At 36.7% G+C, this 19,971-nt stretch overlaps 2 protein-coding genes across 2 annotated transcripts; both read left to right on the top strand.

The window, feature by feature from the left end:
• Window positions 1-3,285: 3,285 nt before the first annotated feature.
• LOC128015009 (uncharacterized) lies at window positions 3,286-5,965 on the top strand. Its single transcript, XM_052598766.1, has 5 exons — window positions 3,286-3,715; window positions 4,178-4,462; window positions 4,574-5,189; window positions 5,296-5,564; window positions 5,667-5,965. Exons 1-5 carry the CDS (start codon window positions 3,286-3,288, stop codon window positions 5,963-5,965), a joined length of 1,899 nt encoding a protein of 632 aa, XP_052454726.1.
• Window positions 5,966-8,748: 2,783 nt separating this feature from the next.
• LOC128014608 (glycerol-3-phosphate acyltransferase 3-like) lies at window positions 8,749-19,912 on the top strand. The gene is made up of 13 exons (XM_052598304.1): window positions 8,749-8,988; window positions 9,203-9,388; window positions 10,187-10,253; window positions 11,790-12,084; window positions 12,578-12,652; window positions 13,322-13,411; window positions 13,682-13,775; window positions 16,129-16,244; window positions 17,659-17,714; window positions 17,849-17,934; window positions 18,947-19,075; window positions 19,156-19,235; window positions 19,319-19,912. The coding sequence occupies exons 2-13, from the start codon at window positions 9,245-9,247 to the stop codon at window positions 19,416-19,418; spliced, it is 1,332 nt and encodes a 443-aa protein (XP_052454264.1). The 5' UTR covers window positions 8,749-8,988; window positions 9,203-9,244; the 3' UTR covers window positions 19,419-19,912.
• The last annotated feature ends 59 nt before the right edge of the window (window positions 19,913-19,971 follow it).

Here is a 19,971-nt window from a genome sequence, read left to right as displayed (position 1 = left end):
TGTTTCTGCAATGCAAAATTAACGCATTAAATAAATATACTAAGGCACTGAAGCCGATGAAATAGTTAAAGTCAGTCCTGAGGGGAGTTTCTGATGAAAGCAGGACGGAGAAAGAAAGTGAGCGGATAATGAAGGAATATAATTTGGAACAAATCAGTCCCAATTAAGGTAAAGTTAGACAGAAATGACCATAAGTGGAGTATCTAGAGTCTTAAGTGTCATGATTCTGCCCTCGTGTCCTTGGTTTTTCCTAGTCTTGAGGCAGGATCATGACAGACCCGTGTTTTGTGTACAAGCGCATGGCCTTGTCTTTGGGCCATGTGCTTGTGTTGTCTCGTTCCCTTGCCCCGCCCCCCTTGTTAACCTAGTCGTGTCTTGATTGTCCCATCTGTGCCACCTGATTGTTCCCCCTATTTAGATCTCCTAGTGTGCTCTGTCTTGCGTCGGTTCATTGTGATTTGAGTGTTCCTCACCTGTGATTGAGATTGTATCCTGTATAGCCGTGAGTGTTATTTGTAGTTAGTGTTCTCCTGTCTTGAGTCTTTGTTTGCCTTGTTTATTGAGTTTTGTAGAATTATTTAGTGTCTACCCTAGCCCTTGTTTTCCCCCTCGTGGGTTTTTGTTTTCCCCTTTTTGTATTTAATAAACTCTTTGTTTTGTACTTCCTGTCTGCACTTGAGTTCCTCCCTTGCCTAACCCTGACAGAATGAACCGACCAAAAGGGAACTCAGCAGACAGGAGGCAATACTGGATGTTGTCAGCCAGCAAGCGAGATTGTTTTGAGGGCTCTCGCCTTGTGGTGTTCCGGGGGACCAGGGGAGGTCGTTCCGGAGCGAGCGGGCGAGAGGAGGAGCCCCAGAGTTCCCCACCTACCCAGCTGCCAACGGTTCCAGAGGGTCGTATCCTGGCCGTGGCCACTCTGGGGGATCAGACACATCCCTCACCGAGTCCTGAGGTGCCTCCCACACCCGTCGGTCTCCCCGGGAAGCGAGGGAGACGGTTATCGTGGGAGTCTGCCTCGGAATCGTCGGAGTCAGCCCTGCCAGAGACCGAACTCCCCCAACCCGCCTCTGACCCAGCTGTGGTCTCTGCACCGCGCCCAAGGAGGAAGAGGAGGAAGAGGGGGCCTGCCGGTCCTGTGACCCCGTTTCCTCCCGTGCCAGCAGCGGAGAGCGCTGGCGTGCCCGTGCCAGCAGCGGAGAGCACTGGCGTGCCCGTACCAGCAGCGGTGAGCTTGCCCGAGCCAGCAGCGGAGAGCGCTGGCGTGCCCGAGCCAGCAGCAGTGAGCGTGCCCGAGCCAGCAGCAGTGAGCGTGCCCGAGCCGGCAAAGAAGAGGGCTGTATGCAAGTCGGCAGTCGTGAGAGCGGAGGAGAGAGCCGCGGCCGACTCTGCAGCAAAGACTCTTGTACAGTCGGTCTCATCTCATAAGGAGATGCCAATTGTCCTAGCTGCTAAAGCATTTTCTGATTATTTGTCCCGTCTTGTCCAAATTTTAGAAATCCCCGTCAGTCCTGTCTTGTCCCCTGACCCTGTCCCCAGAAGTCCCAAATGTCCAGCCGTTGTCTCCCCGTGTCCTGTTGATGTGGCCCCGTGTCCCGTTGATGTGGCCCCGTGTCCTGTGGTCCCCCCGTGTCCAGTAGATGTTGTCCTCCCGTGTCCAGTAGATGTCGTCTCCCCGCGTCCCGTAAGTCTTGCCCCGCGTCCCGTAAGTCTTGCCCCGCGTCCCGTGAGTGTAGCCCCGTGTCCCGTGAATGTTGCCCCGTGTCCAGTTGATGTCCCGTGTCCTGTTGTCTCCCCGTGTCCAGCTGTCGTCTCCCCGCGTCCCGTAAGTGTTGCCCCGCGTCCCGTGTCTGCTCCTGTCATGTCCTCTGTCAGTTGTCCCGAGACCCCTCCCCACCCCTCACCACCCAGACCTGCCCGTACCCCCCGTCGTCAGCCTTCGTCCTGTCCTCCTAAGATCCCTACCCCTCCCACCCACCCTGGTCTGTCCCCCATGAACTTTGTGGTCCCGCCCCCTCCCCTTCCCTGTTTGTTTTTTTTGATTTGTCACCCCAACCCTGCCGTTGTATATTCATGTTTGCCCTTGTTGTTGTTCGTCATGTCTTGTTGGTTTGTGTCTGTGTCCCAGTCTGTCATGTCAGTCATGTCCCGTGTTTGATCCCTTGAGGAGCGTCTGGAAGCCGCTCCTTAAGGGAGGGGTTCTGTCATGATTCTGCCCTCGTGTCCTTGGTTTTTCCTAGTCTTGAGGCAGGATCATGACAGACCCGTGTTTTGTGTACAAGCGCATGGCCTTGTCTTTGGGCCATGTGCTTGTGTTGTCTCGTTCCCTTGCCCCGCCCCCCTTGTTAACCTAGTCGTGTCTTGATTGTCCCATCTGTGCCACCTGATTGTTCCCCCTATTTAGATCTCCTAGTGTGCTCTGTCTTGCGTCGGTTCATTGTGATTTGAGTGTTCCTCACCTGTGATTGAGATTGTATCCTGTATAGCCGTGAGTGTTATTTGTAGTTAGTGTTCTCCTGTCTTGAGTCTTTGTTTGCCTTGTTTATTGAGTTTTGTAGAATTATTTAGTGTCTACCCTAGCCCTTGTTTTCCCCCTCGTGGGTTTTTGTTTTCCCCTTTTTGTATTTAATAAACTCTTTGTTTTGTACTTCCTGTCTGCACTTGAGTTCCTCCCTTGCCTAACCCTGACATTAAGTACACAAAAAATGGCTTAATATCTAAACAGTCTTGTACTTACAGTAGCCTTACAAATTCATTCAGTGAAGGATTCGTCCGACTGATTCAGATTCAAACCATGCAATCATGAAACATTAAAATTAACTGTTTAACTTAAATGAATAATTTTTTGATGGTAAAACTGCATTCAAGCATAGTAACGTTAAATGTGAAATAAACGCGATATGAAGTATAGTTGAAAACCGCTATTAAAAATAATTATTAATTTTCTGAGCTAATGAGCCAAAGCGAAAATGCTGACGTTGGTAAACAATCCGTTTCCATGGCAATTGGAACAAGACGCGTCACTGTTTCATGACGTCACAGACCCAGTCAGTATAAAAGGACTCGCCCTGGCCGAATCTTTTAGTTGAGTGATGTTCGCAACAGAGACGTTTGTCTGAGTGAACTCTGCGAAAACAAACCTAGCAACACTTGTACAAACGCCAGTCCGTATAGATCGAGATATATTTAATCTATACAGACAGTGTGTATCAGATAACATTACAGTTCAAACTGACATTACCAGATACGAATTACTTATCTGTCAGTATGAGAACCACAGACACAATGTCCACAGACGTGAGAGAGGTGCTTCTGGAGGTTTACGTCAATGACGCCTTCTACTTCGGTGACAGCTACTGGGCATCAGATGATAAAGATGTGCAGCTGGAGTTTGAGATCACCGATGACATCTACGACCTTATCAGCGGCAGTGCATCTCGAGAGTTAGATGTGCAGCTGGAGGTTGTGACAGTGGATCATGTCTCAGGCAGATACTGCAGTCCAGGAGAGATGCGTGTGCAGCTGGAGGTTAACTCTAGTGACAACATCTCAGTCTGTGAAGTGAAAGATTTGCAGCTGGAGATGAACAGGAACGACAGCATCTCAGAGCTGAAGAGTCCTACACTGGTCTCTGAAGATCTGAGCGACCCAGCAGGACCTTCAGTGGAAGAGGCCAATGATCAGGGTGGCCTGGATGCTGAGAACAGCCCAACAGGTGAAGACATGCATATGTCTTATTCATGTTTATTTGTGTTGTTAGAGATGTTTCTAATAGTAAATTATTATATGTTGGCTGTGACAAAGACCTAATACTGTTTTCCTACACCTCGTTGAGCTCTCAAGCTACAACCTCCAGATTTGTCAGTGACCGTTAGGCTGATTTGAATTTTGGTTGCTATATTTTTTCTAAATTATCTGACTTATGGAATTCCTGTAGCCGGCTTCCAAACGCTGATAGATTTCCATTAAGCGCTGAAAACTTTTGAAAGTAATGCCTTGTTTAGAGTTCATCCACTCTCTCGATCTATCTGCTAAAAATAGTGGGGTTTGAAAGGTTTTTCAAACTTCAAGCTTTTAAATTTTTTTTACTCTTTTTTTTTTTTTTTTTTTTTTTTTTTTTTTTTTTTTTTAACTCTCAGACAAGGCTTATCTAGTTTGTTTTCTTCTTTTTTTTCAGGACTCACTGTTGGGGAGATAACCAGGAAAATGGGGGCAATCTTCCAGCAGATTTGTGCAGTTTTCCAGGCAAAAATGCCAGAAACTGTTGGGCAACGTGAAGTGGATCTTCCCGATCCAAAGGAATCGTTTGTTCCAGATCCAAGTGCTCCCAAGCCAGAACCTGAAATGGATCTGTTAGATACCGAGCAATCGTGTATCCCTGAACCTGAAGTGGATCTCGTGGTTCCTTCTGAACCTAAACTGGATCTGGTTGATCCAGAGGAATCATGTGCCAGCCCAAAAGGTGAAAAGATGCAAATAGAAATGTCTTCTTACAATTTGGAAAAATTAATCATGTTTAATCTGGTGAGAGATGTTTCTAATGCCACATTGTATGTTTTTCTTCTTTTGTCAGAAACTACCAAAGCCACGAAGAATAAGAAAGTTCTTGGCTTCGTTGTAACTAAGAGAGTAGAATATGCTACAGTGAGGAATCCGAAAAAAACCTTCCTCCAGAACAACAGATCGAACTCAGCATGGCCTGAGATGGATCTGAATGTTCGTGAACCAAAACCTATTGAGGATTTGGTTGCTCCTCCTAAATGGGATCTGGTTGATGCAGTGGAACTGTACACCCCGAGTCCTAGCGTTCCTGAGCCGGACTCTGAGGAGGATCTGGATGATCCTCTTAAACGTGAATGGGATAAGGACTCGATGGAATTATATGCCTCGGGTTCAAGTGTCCCTGAGCCAGACGCTGAAGAGGATCTGGTTGATTCAGTGGAATTGTACCTCCCGGGTCCAAGCGTTCTCAAGCCACGACCTGAATGGGATCTGGCTACTCCAGTGGATTTGGGTGCACCAAGTCCAAGCGTTCTTGAGCCAGAGTCCACAGTGGTATCTGAACTTGCAAGTTTGGAAAACTACGTCCCTTTAAACATGCTCCAACTAGAGGATCGTTTGAAGCAGTGTACACTGCTCAAACAAAGACATGTCACCAATGTCTGGCCCAGGGTCTTCATCGGAGACGAGTAAGTCTGCAACACAATTGTATTTCTCTCATTGTTCTGTCATTTATTCTACAACGTAAATAGTTTTATATAAAAGACTAACCAAGGCTGTTGTGTTCTTGTGCAGAGAGGCTGCAACAGACCGAGATATGCTGCAGGAGATGTGCATCACTCACATTCTGAACGCTGCAGCGCCCAAAAAGGACTTGAACTACTTCTTGGGAAAATCTTATGTTGAAGATCTAGAAGGAACAGTCAATACAGGGTCCAGATATTACAGAGGCTTGCACATCAATTATTACAGCTTGCCTACAACGGACAGACACTGTTCTGACATCAGCAAGTGCTTCATGCCAGCTGCAAAATTCATTGACAAGGCCGTGAATAAGCCAGGAAGTAAGGGCTGACACAAACACACTTCATATCTTGTCTATTATCAAGTGTGTTATAGTCTATTAATGAGTTTTTTTGACCATATTTCTTTTTTTGTTTCCTCAGGTAAGGTGTTGATTTGCTGCAAGCAGGGTGTCGACCACTCTGCGACTCTGTTTCTGGCATATCTGATGATCTGCCATGACATGATGGTGGAGGATGCCATTGATGACGTCATAAAGTCGAGACTCATCCAGCCCTCCAGAGACTTCCTGAAGGAGCTGATGCTCCTCAATGCTGACCTTGTGAACAAGCGAAAACTAAGGCTAGAGGACATAAAAAAAGGCAAAAAAAGGAGAAAATGGCAGCTAAAAAAGAAGTGTAGAGATATACTAAAAGATATAAAAGAAAATGTGCACATATAGAAATGTCAATAAAATTAATGGATAATGTCCTGATAATGAGCTGCTTTGTTTTGTAATGTATTTGTTTTTTACAGTGCAAATAAATATCTGTACTGATCGATATAATAGATAGGATAGATATAATCTTATCAGCATTGTATTTTATGTATTTTATTTATGTACTTTAATGAATTGCTTACAGTGCAAATTAATAAGTGCACAGATAAAAAAACTAAATAGAGGCATTGTTAGATGCCACTGTTTCATGATATAATTGCTATGCAAAGATTTGATTTAAAAAAATAAAAAAATTCATTCACAGCTTTACATAAATAACAGAAAATAAAATGCAGAAAATGGTAGATGTGTTTGCCTTTAAAACAAGTGTTTAGGATTACGAGAACATATTAAAATAATATAAGAAATACCAGTTTCCTTAGTATCATTATATCGCTCTTGAAAACCCTAGGCGTTCCCAACATGTGGCGTTTCAAGCTTTTCTAAAAAGTTAATAATTTTGTGAAGCAATTGGTTCAGTTGATTCAAAGTTTTGCAGGTTATTTTCTCCCATCACCAGTTTGACACATGCTTTTTTTTAAGTTTAAATTCTTTGATGACAGGTTTTTAGAACCAAGTTTCACGCACGAGGCATAAGTGCAAAAGTCGAATAAGTCTGTCTTATCATGTATTGTATTGAAAAGCAATAGAAACGCTAAACTGTTGATTGCAAACTGCGGCTGTATAATATTTATTTATACAGTGATACATATATCACTTATAATATTGAAAAAAATATGTGTGAAAACAATTTCAATCCTCATAGATTTTATATTTGGAACAACAGATATATTTTGTACAAAAACAAATCCCTTTTCTTTCAAAAGTGGTATGACAATAATATTTTGCTTGTAAATCAATTATTCAATCAACATGGTCAACTTTATAACTACACTGAATTTATTCATCACTTTGGTATCCCTATTTCACCAAAGGACTTTTCTATCGTCTTCGATGCGAACCCTTCAGCTGTCATCTCACTTCTTAAAGGGGTTAATGGACTTGTGGATTTCCCTACACTGGTGGATGTGAAGGAAACAACTGTTGGGAATATCTGTTTTTCACTGCAACCTAAAAGCAAGAATAAAGCAATTCGTCAACTTTTTCAACAGGATATTAGGAATACTCCCACTGCTGTATCTTATTTGTCCTCATTTGTTGGAGACATTTGTAGGGAAAAAGTTTGGCTTTTGCCGCACAAGTTTTTCTTAACCAACAAAGTCAAAGAGATCTCATTCAAAATGCCCCACAGGTTTTACCCCACTAACTATTACCTTAAAAAAATGAAAAAAGACTTGGATATCAGCTGTACTTTCTGTGAAGAGCTAAACGAAACATTGGTGCATTTATTTTGGTCTTGCCCACATACCAAGAAACTTTGGAGCAAAGTGTCTCAATTTATTGTTTCCATATTTACCCTCAATTTGCATTGCGGTGGGAAAATGTTTTGTTTGGTTTTACTCAACATGACAAAAGTTTATGTTCAGAATATTATGTGATAAATTTCATTATTATTTTAACCAAATTTTATTTGCACAAGTCAAAGTTCTTAAAAAAGAAAACAAGCTTTCTGGAACTTGCTGCTAATATTTAGCACTATGTTCTCTCAATATCTGAGTGTACAAACAAAAAAGCTGTTAGATCATATTACCTCTGTAAGCTTTACAAGATATTTGTTTAATATTTTTTTCATTACTTAGTTTTTGATAACCCCTTGACCTCCTTGGCTTATTTGTAATCTGTCCATAGACTTTATAGATGTACAGAAGATGTTGTTTTCCTACTGTATGTCCTATTTCTGAATATAATAATAATAAAAAAGGAATAAAACACCCTTTCCTAAAAAAATAAAAAAATAAAAAACAATTTTCTTCTTCTTAAGCGTTTAGGCGGCTGGCAATTCAGCTAATAGGTGCTTTACCGCCACCTGCTGGACTGGACTGTAGAACAGATGTCTGGCTAAGAAAAATATCAGGATAAAGGGGGAAAAAACAAAACAAAACACCTACTATTTTATGATTGATCTTCATATTCGATCTAGGAGACCTGTTTCTTTCGGATATTAAAATAAATGTACATATGTTTTTGCGGTGTTTCTTTGAACAGATAACTAATAATCTAGTATTCCAGTGGACTGTGTGCCAATAGTTTAAAGCCCACTAATTAAATCAATGAATCTTGCTGTAACCTACTGTTTGAGTTACGGGAATGCTGAGTTAAGACACAAAGTCACATTTTGCTCATGTAAACTATTTGGTACTAGTGTCTCATCTTGGTTAAGCAATTAAAGACTTCTTAATTTTAGAGAAGATTTCATATCCATACGGACAACAAACAAAGACCAAATTGCTCTGTTGTTGCAAGGGGTTTGATATCTGTAACTTTTTTATAACCATTAATTTACTACTCAATTTCTTACATTCTTTATTAATGTGGAAAACGCTGTGAAAGACTGGGGGGGGAATTCTTTGAATTTTTTGCATTCATTTAACCAACCAAGTATAAGAAGTGTGTGTGCAAAACTTCAAGTGAAACTAATTTACACATTTGTGTAAGTTTTGTATATATTTATTATGCATGCAGATCTGTGACTTCGTAGGTTTAGAGTTCAGAAACAAATTAAATATTTGATTACTTGTTTTGATTACAATTGTACACTAGAGAGAGAGAGAGAGAGAGAGAGAGAGAGAGAGAGAGAGAGAGAGAGAGAGAGAGAGATGCACTACAACACTATCCTCACGATGGCGCACAGGCGCAGTTTTCTATTGTTGCTTTTGAACTTTGTTCTAAATTGTACAGGTCTAGGATGTCTTCCAGCATTGATATTTCCTAATCGCTCTGTGTAAATGCCGCAGAAGTTCCTTAAACAGCCTTTTAAACACCTTAAGTTCCAGTCTTCATCATGTTAAGGGTCAGAGGAGTATGACAGCGAGGATCAGTCTCTTTGCTTTCTGTCCTGTAGAGCTGCTGGCATTTCATGAAACCAGGTGAGTTCGAGTCACTGAAAAAAGTCGAAAGCTAGGTTTTGTTTGACTGATTTGTTTGTGTAATATATTGCTTCACGGCTTAAACTCCGAGTTGCCTCGAAAGATAGAAGGTTAAAAGTGTGTATCACATCATCAAAAGTCAAGTTTTGATGTTATTATAAGTGTTTTAGAATAAATAAACGTGACTGTATGAAGTTTATTTGATTTCTCCCAGTGTTGTAGTGTATGTAGTGGAAGTGGTCTGGTCCGTGTGGTTATGGAGGGGTTTTGGGCTGTGTTTTTCCCCGTGCTGAGGGTCTGGTTCACCTGTCTGGTGGTCTTGATCATGCTGCCTGCCATGTTTGGGATCTCTCTGGGCATCACTGAGACCTACATGAAGATCCTACTCAAAACCTTAGAGGTATGGAAGATGAGTGTTGTTATCGTAGATTGTTTTTTTTTTTTAATATAGAAAAAAATTCTATATAAATATTAGATGAAAAACTAGAGATAAAAACTAGATGCATTAGCAAATAACTGAAATAGAAACACTAATAAAAATGTCAAAATCTGAAAAAAAAGAACATAAAATATAATATAATCCTTAATCAAAATGTTGTAATTTCTTCCACAAATGAAACAACTTTCCTTTCTGTCACTGATGTCACGTAAGCTGTGCAGGATAATATTAACCAATAGTCTCATAGCTATTTCACACTCGGTCTGGCTCCAACACCCGATTTTCCTCCTATTAGCTCCAAAGAGATAAACCCAATTAAAGAAACAAATATAACATATAGCTGCAAATAGTAAACCTGGAGTCATGAGTTTGTAAAATCACAGTCTCTAAGTTGATATAAGCTCATAAAACTGCATATATATTAATTAAACATGACTTTGACGATGTTTTAAAAACATTTAAGGAGTACAGCATGACACACTCCAGAAGACTACTTGAAATGCCACGTCTGCCAGGACACTAGGCTGTTGCACACACTCACCAAGGGGAAATGAAGCCACTTTTTTTTTTTTGACAAACGAACATTGTGGCATAATCTGATGATATACATTTCTCAACCTGAAACATGCTCTATCATCACATTGTTAAGTGCCCTTTGCTCTTAATTGTGATTCATTATGCAAGTCTAAAGCCTAGTGTCAGGAACAAATGGAATCATACAGTATATAGTATATTAAGTGTTGCCTGGTGTTTTTGCAGTGGGCAACACACAGAATCCAAAGGGCAAGTAGAGCAGAGGAGATACTGAAACATTCCGCATCAAATGGTGAGTTTACACACATACAGTCACAAACACATCTGGATCCAGGTGTTTTATAACCAAATAAAATAAAATAAAATTCATATTCCCCCTGAATCTAAATTCTCTCACCTTTTATCCATTCCCATATCCCAAATCCACAAATTCTGCTCACCAAGGCTGCATTTATTTAATTAAAAATACAGTAAAAACCACAAAATTATAAAATATTATTACCATTTAAAAGAAATATTTTCTAGTGCAATATGTTGTAAAATGTATTTTACTTATGTGTTCAAAGCTGAATTTTCACACGATCACACGATCCTTCAGAAATCATTCTAATATGAGGATTTTCTGCTCAGGAAATATTTTGTAATATTATCCATATTGAAATCAGTATAGCTTTATATTTTTGTGTAAACCATGATAAAATATTTTTTTTCATAATTCTTTGAACGTTTTTCCAGTCCATAGTGACTGTCAGTCTCCAAAAAAGTACAAAAAGCACAATGAAAGTGCAACGTATGACTTGTCATATAACTTTATGTGAAGAACAGCCTGAATTTTAAACCATTATTGACAATGTCAAACTGAGGTTGAACGATTGTTTTTTTTTACTTCTAAATATTGTCTTAAACCTCAGTCGGTTCCTCACTGCATAAAAATTACTCAGGATTTCAGTTTTTGTGTTCAGTGGAAAAAAGAGCTGGCCTTTTCTATTTCGCTCCTCAGGTTCTCGTAAAAGTAAACAGCTTTAGTTTTGCTGCACGATGGCTGTTTCCCTCTAGATACGATCAGTGGTCTGACAAGACACAAGTAGTGCTGAGATCTCTCAGCTTATCTGTCTTCTCAAGCAAACACACATTACACAATGACTACAGTTTCTCTCGCTCTCTCACAAGCTCACAGTGGACTTCAGCCCGTCTTTATCACTGACACCCTGCATAGATTTATAAACTCTTTATCAATACCTCACTGATTAATCAAGATCTGATTACTCCTGGTTATAAAGATGTATTGTTTGAATGTGTTTCTTAAGATGGCACAGAATGGCCACTGTGTTCTGTGTGCTTTCGTCATATTAAAGCACTAGTTTACCTACTAATACAAAGTCTGTCATCATTTACTAATCTTTTACATGATTTCTTTCCATAATGAAAGCGACTGGGCCTAGACATCTTCAAGCTCAAAATACACTACCATTCAAATACACTGCATTGCTCTTTTTATGCAGCAGGGACACATTAAAATTGATCAAAATGGACATTAACAGTGTTACAAAAGAGTTCTGTTTTAAATAAATGCTGCTCTTTTGAACTCTCTGTATATCAAAGAATACTATAAAAAAAGTTCTGATTTCTGATCATGTGACTCTGAAGACTGGAGTAATGATGCTGAAAACTCTGCTTTGCATCACAGAAATAAATTACAGATGAAAATATATTCAAATAAAAAACAGTTCTTTCAAATTGTAATACTTTTTCACAATATTACAGATTTGACTGTATTTTTGATCATTATAAATAATAATGAACCAGCACTTTTGTCTGTGTGACTCAGGTTTAATTCAGCGGGATAATTCCTCTTTGGAGCAGGAGATCGAGGAGTTGCGTCGAAATCGGCCGAAGTCGGCCGAGCGTGGGGACTTCACTCTGAGCGACGTCCTGTACTTCAGCAAGAAAGGCATTGAGAGCATTGTGGAAGACGATGTCACGCAGAGATTCACCTCCGAGGAGCTGCAGTCCTGGAACCTCCTCACCCGAACCAACAACAACTTCCAGTACATCTCTCTCAGACTCACTGTACTGTGGGGAGTTGGTGTGGTCGTGAGATACTGCATACTGCTTCCTCTACGGTACACTACCATCTCATCTCAAGAATTTATGCCTGATACACTACTGTTCAAAAGTTTGGCATCAGAAAGATTTTTACTTTTATGGAGCAGGAATGCATTAAATTGATCAAAAGTGACTTTAGAATGATACAAAAGTATTCTATACCTTTTTTCAAAAAATCCTGAAAAAATGTATTATGGTTTCCACAAAAATAACTGTTAACTGGAGTAATGATGCTGAAAATTCAGCCATGCATCAAAGGAATAAATTACATTTTAAAGTATAATATTCAAATAGAAACAAGTTATTATAAATTATAATAATATTTAGCAAAATGACAGTTTTTACTATATTTTTGATCAAATAAATGCAGCGTTGCTGAACATACTGTAGGAGACTTCATTTAAAAACATTTGAAAGGTACATTAGTATATTATTGTTTTCGAATAATGCATTATTAGGTTTCTAAAATAAAAATGGTGTCATGTTTTTCTGTTATTGTCATGTCTGTAGGATTACACTCACAGCTATAGGGCTGAGCTGGCTGGTGATTGGCACAACGTTGGTGGGTTTCCTCCCAAATTTCAGGTAATGCTTTACAAATGCATGAATAACTTATGATTGCACTGCAATTCCAGTGAGTCTCTGTCCATTCTTGAAGAGACCAGCACTGCTGAGCAGCAGCATATATTGTATTTTGTGGACACTAGTATAGTATTTTATTATATTATAGTATTATTTATAGTATTTTATTTGAAATAGCTGTCATTTTTATATTTTCGATTTCCATTTAAATAGTATTTTCTTTTAATAAATTGTAATTAAAGGAATTCATTTTAGCAATTTTTTTATATTTTGCATTATTTGTGCAATATTTCTATTTAGCTTTCAAATAATTCGTAAACATTTTATTTCAGTTCTAATTTTCATTAAAATAAAAAAACAGTGTGTTTAATTTTTAGATTTTATTCAATCAACGACAAGTGAGAAGCATTATTAAATCTGCATTAATATAAATGATTTACTCACAAACACACAATCCCATTTTTTCCAACTAGATATCATTTTAGGTATCATAACAATGCAGTGTTTTATATCAAAAGAGATGCTTTAGCAAAGAAAAGCCCATTATTTTTATGTAAATGGCAAACATGAATGCAGAAAGATGAAAAATGCATTTTAACAAAGGACAACTCATAATAATGTTCAACCCATGTATTATTAAATCATATTGATTACAGTCCTTTATTGTTTCAGAGTGAAGGGTTGGTTGAGTGAGCTGGTCCACTTGATGTGCTACAGGATCTGTGCAAGAGGCCTTTCAGCTACCATTCACTACCACAACAAGTGAGTTCAAGGCTCCATTTAACAACAACAACTGGTCTAATCAAGAAACAATAATCTGGTCTAGACTTGTACAGACACGGTGGCTCTTTTCCAAAGCCCAGTGAGCTGAATCTCTACATAGGAAGCTGTTTCTGAACTGAAATGTCTGTGTCTATCGGTTTTTCCCCATGATCCTGTAGTTGTAAGGTGCTTACTAACAACCATCTGTGTTAAATGTGTAAATTGTGTGTTAAATGAGTCTAATTGTGCAATGTTAATTGTTTTTTTCAGACAGAACAGGCCTAAGAGAGGAGGCATCTGTGTAGCTAATCACACTTCGCCCATCGATGTCGTTATTCTGGCTAATGATGGCTGTTATGCAATGGTGAGTGAGACCGATATAATACTTTAGCGCAGTGGTTCTCAAATCTTTTATTTGCACTTGCTTTTTGGAATTAAGGTTACAGTCACTGTTAACAGTCAACAAGTTAGCATTTTTGTGTTTAATGGATGAAAACATCATATAGGTTTGGAGAGACACCATTGGTATTTTGGGCATTTAAAAATTTATTTTGTATTCTATTTATTTTAACATATGTTTTATGTTATTCATCATAAAAATTGAAATATTTTTTTGGGTATAATTTGTATACAATTCTTTTATTAAATTTGTAGAGTGTTTTAGGAGCCATATTTTACTACTTCAGATGTTTTCTTTTTCTTTTCTTTTTTTTTTTTTTAGAAAACATTATTTATCTCATATAATTTTTTGTTATTCATCATGTAGAAAACAGAATTAAAATACTGAAACTTTATGTCTTTCAGTATGTTTTTCAATAACATTAATATTCATATAAATCCAGTAATTATTCACATTATCCAGTAAATATAAATACAAAAACATGCATATATTTATTTATTTATTTATTTATTATTATTATTATTATTATTATTCATTATTATTCATTATTTAAAAATATAGCGCTGTCAAATGATCGCATCCAAAATAACAGTTTTTGTTTACATAATATATATGTTAAGTTTTGTTTTGTTTCTATAGTTTTGTTTCTATAATATATATATATATATATATATATATATATATATATATATATATATATATATATATATAGTCATGTATATTGTGTGTATAAAGTTTGGGCACCCTTTGCAGAATCTGTGAAAATGCGAGTAATTTTCTAAAAAAACAAGAGAGATCATATTAAATGCATGTTATTTTTTATTTAGTACTGTCCTGAGTAAGATATTGTACATAAAAGATATTAACATTTAGTCCGCAAGACAAAAAAAAATGCAGAAATTATTAAAATACCCCCCTCAAAAGTTTGGGAACCCTTGGTTCTTAGTACTGTGTTCTGTTACCTGATGATCCTCGACTGTCTTTCTGTTTTGTGAGGGTTGTGCATGAGTCCCTTGTTTGTTCTGAACAGTTAAACAGATTCTTCAGTTTTCCAATATCTTTACATATTTGAACCCTTTCCAGCAGTGACTGTATGATTTTGAGATACATCTTATCACACTGAGGACATTTGAGGGACTCAAACAAAACTATTTAAAAAGACTCAAACATTCCCTGATGCTCCAGAAGGAAACAAGATGCATTAAGAGCTGGGGGTGAAAGCTTTTGAACACGATGAAGATGGCCAAATTTGTCTTATTTTGTTGAAATATATATTTTTTTTCCATTTAGTTCTGCCCTTCGTAAGCAACAGAAGATACTTGTATGTTTCCCGGTACACAAATTAAGTACCTAATTTACCTTGATCTTCAAATTCCAAAAGTTTTCACCCCCCAGCTCTTAATGCATCTTGTTTCCTTCTGGAGCATCAGTGAATGTTTGAATCTTTTTAAATAGTTGTGTTTGAGTCCCTCAAATGTCCTCAGTGTGATAAGATGTATCTCAAAATCATACAGTCACTGCTGGAAAGGGTTTAAATATGTAAAGATGATGGAAAACTGAAGAATCTGCAGGACCTTAAAGATTTTTCTGAAGAACGCTGCTCAGTTTAACTGTTCAGAACAAACAAGGGACTCATGCGCAACCATCACAAAACAGAAAGACAGTCGAGGATCATCAGGTAACAGAACACAGTATTAAGAACCAAGGGTTCCCAAACTTTTGAGTAGGGTTATTTTAATAATTTCAGCATTTTTTTTGTCTTGTGGAATAAATGTTAATATCTTTTATGTACAATATCTTACTCAGGACAGTACTAAATAAAATATAACATGCATTTAGTATGATCTCTCTTATTTTTTGAAAATTACTCATATTTTCACAGATTCTGCAAGGGGTGTCCAAACGTTCGAGCCCCACTGTATATTTACATGTGTTTGTATTTATATTTACATAATAAATATACACGGCACACATATATTATGTAAACAAAAACTTTTATTTTGGAATGTGATTAAAAAATAAGTAAAAAGCACTTAAACATATATATGTAAAGCTGAAAGAAAATGCTGAATATTTTTACTATAACATAACTGTTAATATTGTGTGTTATTATTGCTACTGTTTTTTGTTTAATTTGTCAGTATTAGCTACATTAATACATGTAAATGATGTGTGTGTATAATGAATAGTGGCATCAACAAAAACATTAGAAAACCACTGCATTATAGTCATGGAAGAACTAATTATCTGTCTTCACACTTAGTCCCGAGGTAAAAAAAAAATGTCACAACTAACCAAAGCATTTTGTCATGAGCAGGTAGGACAGGTTCATGGTGGTTTAATGGGGGTTCTCCAGCGGGCCATGGAGAGATCTTGCCCTCATATCTGGTTTGAGAGAGCAGAGATGAGAGACCGCCACCTAGTGACACAGAGGTAAAACCACCATAATGATCTTCTTTTATTGTTAGTCAAGCAAATCACTACAAAAAAAAAACAAAAAAAAAAACAGAACAAACAGACATGGTTTTCAAAATGTTTACTTTTTTTTCAGTTCATAATTCTTCAGTATAAAACTGCATAAATGCAAGCATATATTTCTCTGTATATGTTATTAAAAAATACCTCCCTGTTGCATGCTGGGTCATGTCTGTCTGAGTCAGCTGCTCTGTGCCTTACAGCACAACAGAAACATTTCTTTAAAAACAACAGTGTTCTGACATGCATTGAAGACTTAAGCAGCACTGGAAATGACATTACACCAGCACACACACATTTGCTTGCATATCTGTAATATAAGTCATGTTACATGCATAGTTATGGTATGTAATGGCAGCAGTTTAATATCATTTCATGCATAGATGATTTCTGCAATACTATAGTTTGGTTTATTGTCAGTTTTTTTTATTTTTTATGGCTGTCCTGTTAAACTCCTTATTTCCATATTATTAATAGTTTAATAGTTAGGAAGGTAGTTGTTAAGTTTAGGTATAGGGTCAGATCTAAAATATACTCCTGCAGAATAAATCATTGATTTGTGCTTTATACAGTCAGTATGCTAGTTATATGTATGATAATAAACAACTAGATATAGTGAGAATTGGTCCTTAAAATAAACTGCCAAAGGCTATTTTACCATCATGTCAGTAAAGCTGAATATTATCTGTTTGCCATTTATCACCACTATATTTATATCTAGAATTAAAAAAATCAAGTTTTCGTTATGTTTTTTTCCCCCTGAATTTATCCCTCACTTTTAATTTCAGTACTAATCTGCCTGTAAATGTAATCAAAATTATATCTAAAGATTAATATAAAAGTATTATATTTTTATATGCTAAGGAAAATGCTAAATTACCATTTAAAAATTTATTTTAAAATATTGCATCCATTTGCCATTCATCACCCTTACATTTTATTCTAGAATACCGTAATAGAGAAAAATCATTAAAATGTTTTTTTCTTTAAGAAATCCAGAATTTATTACAGTAATCTTCTGCTTGTAATCTAAAGAAAAATATAAAATATAAATGTTGAGATAATGTTTAAAATTAAATGTTAAAATACTAGATTTTTGTCTGAATATAATCCATCTGTCATTCATGACCACTACATTTTAATCTGGAATACTAAAGACAATAAATTTAAAATATCAAGTGTCCATTATGTAGTTTTTTTTCTGAGAAAATGTAGAATTAATCCCTCACTTCCTATTAATATCTGAAGTACTCTGCCTGTATATAAATATATGTGTGTTGTGATCAGTTCAGTTTTTCCATCTCTTCCTCATCCTGTCTTTCATGGTATCATGCTGGTCTGTTCATCTTTCTTGTTTTCTCATCCTCTCCAGGTTAAGAGATCATGTAAATAACAAAACCAAGCTGCCAATACTCATCTTCCCTGAGGGTAAGTTCATACTAACAATGAGAAACACACCGAGATACGGTTTCAGTCGTATTTGAGGACAGGTCCTGCTCTACAGCTTTGTTCTTAAAGCTCAACGCTTGAAGTTTAATACTTGCACCTGGTTGCCCCTGCAGGAACGTGCATCAATAATACATCAGTAATGATGTTTAAAAAGGGAAGTTTTGAAATTGGAGGAACTATATACCCCGTGGCTATAAAGGTAAGATATCAGTACTTGTCTTTTATGCACATTACCTGTTATAATGTAAAGTGACGGGGTGATTTTCATAAATTCTTGTTGACCTGAAAAATGCAATGCACTATAGTAACTTATGTATATATTTGAAAATGTTATTTTAATTTAAAATATTTTATTTTATTTAAATATATTTTATAGTGTAATTTATTCAATGATCCTTCTAATATGCTGATTGTCTCAAATTGGTGCTCAGTTATTATTTATGGTTTTTGTTTTATCATCAGTGTTGATGCTAAATATTGTTCTGGAAACCACGACACATTTTTCAAGATTCTTGAGCAGCAAATCAGTATATTAGAATGATTTCTGAAAGATCATGTGACACTGAAGACTGGAGTAATGATGCTGGAAATATAACTTTGATCATAGGAATAAATTACATCTTAACATATATTCAAATAGAAAACAGTTTTTTTGAAAAAAATAATATTTTTTTAATTTTAATTATAATTATTTTTTTTTATTATTATTTTAATTAATTAAATTATTATTATTATTTTTTTTAGAATTAGAAATTCTTATATTTCACAAATTTAGTTTTTACTATACTTTTGATCAAATAAATGCAGTTTTGGTGAGCATGAAAAAAACTAAAAATTTTAAAATTAAAAAAACATTAAAAAATATAACTTACTCCAAACCTTTGGCCAATAGTGTGTGTGTGTAATATTACACTATATTTTAATTGTAATATATATTTAAATGTAATAATTATTTTTGACACTCAATTATTCTAAAACATAGTTCATGTAGCAGCCATTTAAATTGATCATTCATAAAAATAATTATGAAAAAAATCAAAATAATAAGTATCATTAAATAACATAAAATTGAGAATAAATCAGTAATATACAAACTAGTACTGTCTTTTGGTCAGATGTTGCAGTGATCTTCATAGTGTGTGTGTTTGAATACTGACCTACTATGACCCTCATGCAGTATGTGTGTGTGTGTGTGTGTGTGTTATATATAGTATGACCCTCAGTTTGGAGATGCTTTCTGGAACAGCAGTAAATATAGCATGGTGAGCTATCTGCTGCGGATGATGACGAGCTGGGCTATAGTCTGCAACGTCTGGTATCTGCCTCCAATGACACAGGAGGTGAGAGCTCAAGCTGTAAAGTGTATAATAGTGTAATGTGACGGATTACGCCCTCACTGACTCATTTCCTGTGCGCACAGGAAGGAGAGGATGCTGTGCAGTTTGCCAACAGAGTGAAATCAACCATTGCACAACAAGGAGGTTTAGTGGACTTGGCCTGGTGTGTACATGGGTTTGTCTTCAGCTGTATTGCTACAATGATTGAATTTAAGTTAAAGGTTCATTACTCTGTATGTCTCCCAGGGATGGGGGTCTGAAGAGGGCAAAGGTGAAGGATTCGTTTAAGGAGCAACAGCAGAAGAAGTACAGTCACATGGTGGTGGGTGACGACAGCAGTGACTGAACACATCATTTCCCGGTCACAAAAGTACAGGAGGGTCTACTTATACTACTGCTGCTAAAATACGCTTTAAAGATATTTATAAATGGGGCATAGATATAAATAAATATGCATTGCAAATGCAAATGCTATAGATCCCAGTTTCTTATGAGCTGCACTGCTTTTCTGTGAAGAGTTTTATTTGCTGGAATATTAATTGGGTGAAAAGGCTTTTGCGAGTTCATTTTTAAAAAGGACAAAATTATAAATGCACGATTGGGGTTAATATTGACTTTGGTATGTGATAATTTATTTCTCAGAGCAAAAAAACATTTGTTTTTGTTATATATTTTTTTTTACTTTAATTTTTTGAGTCACATATGTCTAGTATTGTGATTAGTCCATGACCAAATACACTTATTTTATTAAACTCAAGGTTGCCACAGCCATGAAATCCTGGAAATATGAGGGATAAATTATGATTTTTTTTTTTTTTTTTTTTTTTTGGAAAAAAGAAATTTCAAATATCTATTGTCAACATTTTTTTTTCTTTTTTAACTTCTGAAGTGAGGCAGTG

Source organism: Carassius gibelio, chromosome A5, assembly GCF_023724105.1.
Source record: "Carassius gibelio isolate Cgi1373 ecotype wild population from Czech Republic chromosome A5, carGib1.2-hapl.c, whole genome shotgun sequence".
Lineage (NCBI taxonomy): Eukaryota > Metazoa > Chordata > Actinopteri > Cypriniformes > Cyprinidae > Carassius > Carassius gibelio.
Note: the sequence above shows the minus strand (reverse complement) of the source record. Positions and strands in the feature narration are given on the sequence as shown.

Excerpts from the sequence above, each read along its gene's own strand:
- LOC128015009 (XM_052598766.1), top strand. The coding sequence starts at position 3,286 with ATGTCCACAGACGTGAGAGAGGTGCTTCTGGAGGTTTACGTCAATGAC. Across the intron at positions 3,716-4,177 it reads TGCTGAGAACAGCCCAACAG|GACTCACTGTTGGGGAGATA; the intron begins GTGAAGACATGC and ends CTTTTTTTTCAG. Across the intron at positions 4,463-4,573 it reads ATCATGTGCCAGCCCAAAAG|AAACTACCAAAGCCACGAAG; the intron begins GTGAAAAGATGC and ends TTCTTTTGTCAG.
- LOC128014608 (XM_052598304.1), top strand. The coding sequence starts at position 9,245 with ATGGAGGGGTTTTGGGCTGTGTTTTTCCCCGTGCTGAGGGTCTGGTTC. Across the intron at positions 10,254-11,789 it reads GAAACATTCCGCATCAAATG|GTTTAATTCAGCGGGATAAT; the intron begins GTGAGTTTACAC and ends TGTGTGACTCAG. Across the intron at positions 17,715-17,848 it reads AATACTCATCTTCCCTGAGG|GAACGTGCATCAATAATACA; the intron begins GTAAGTTCATAC and ends TTGCCCCTGCAG.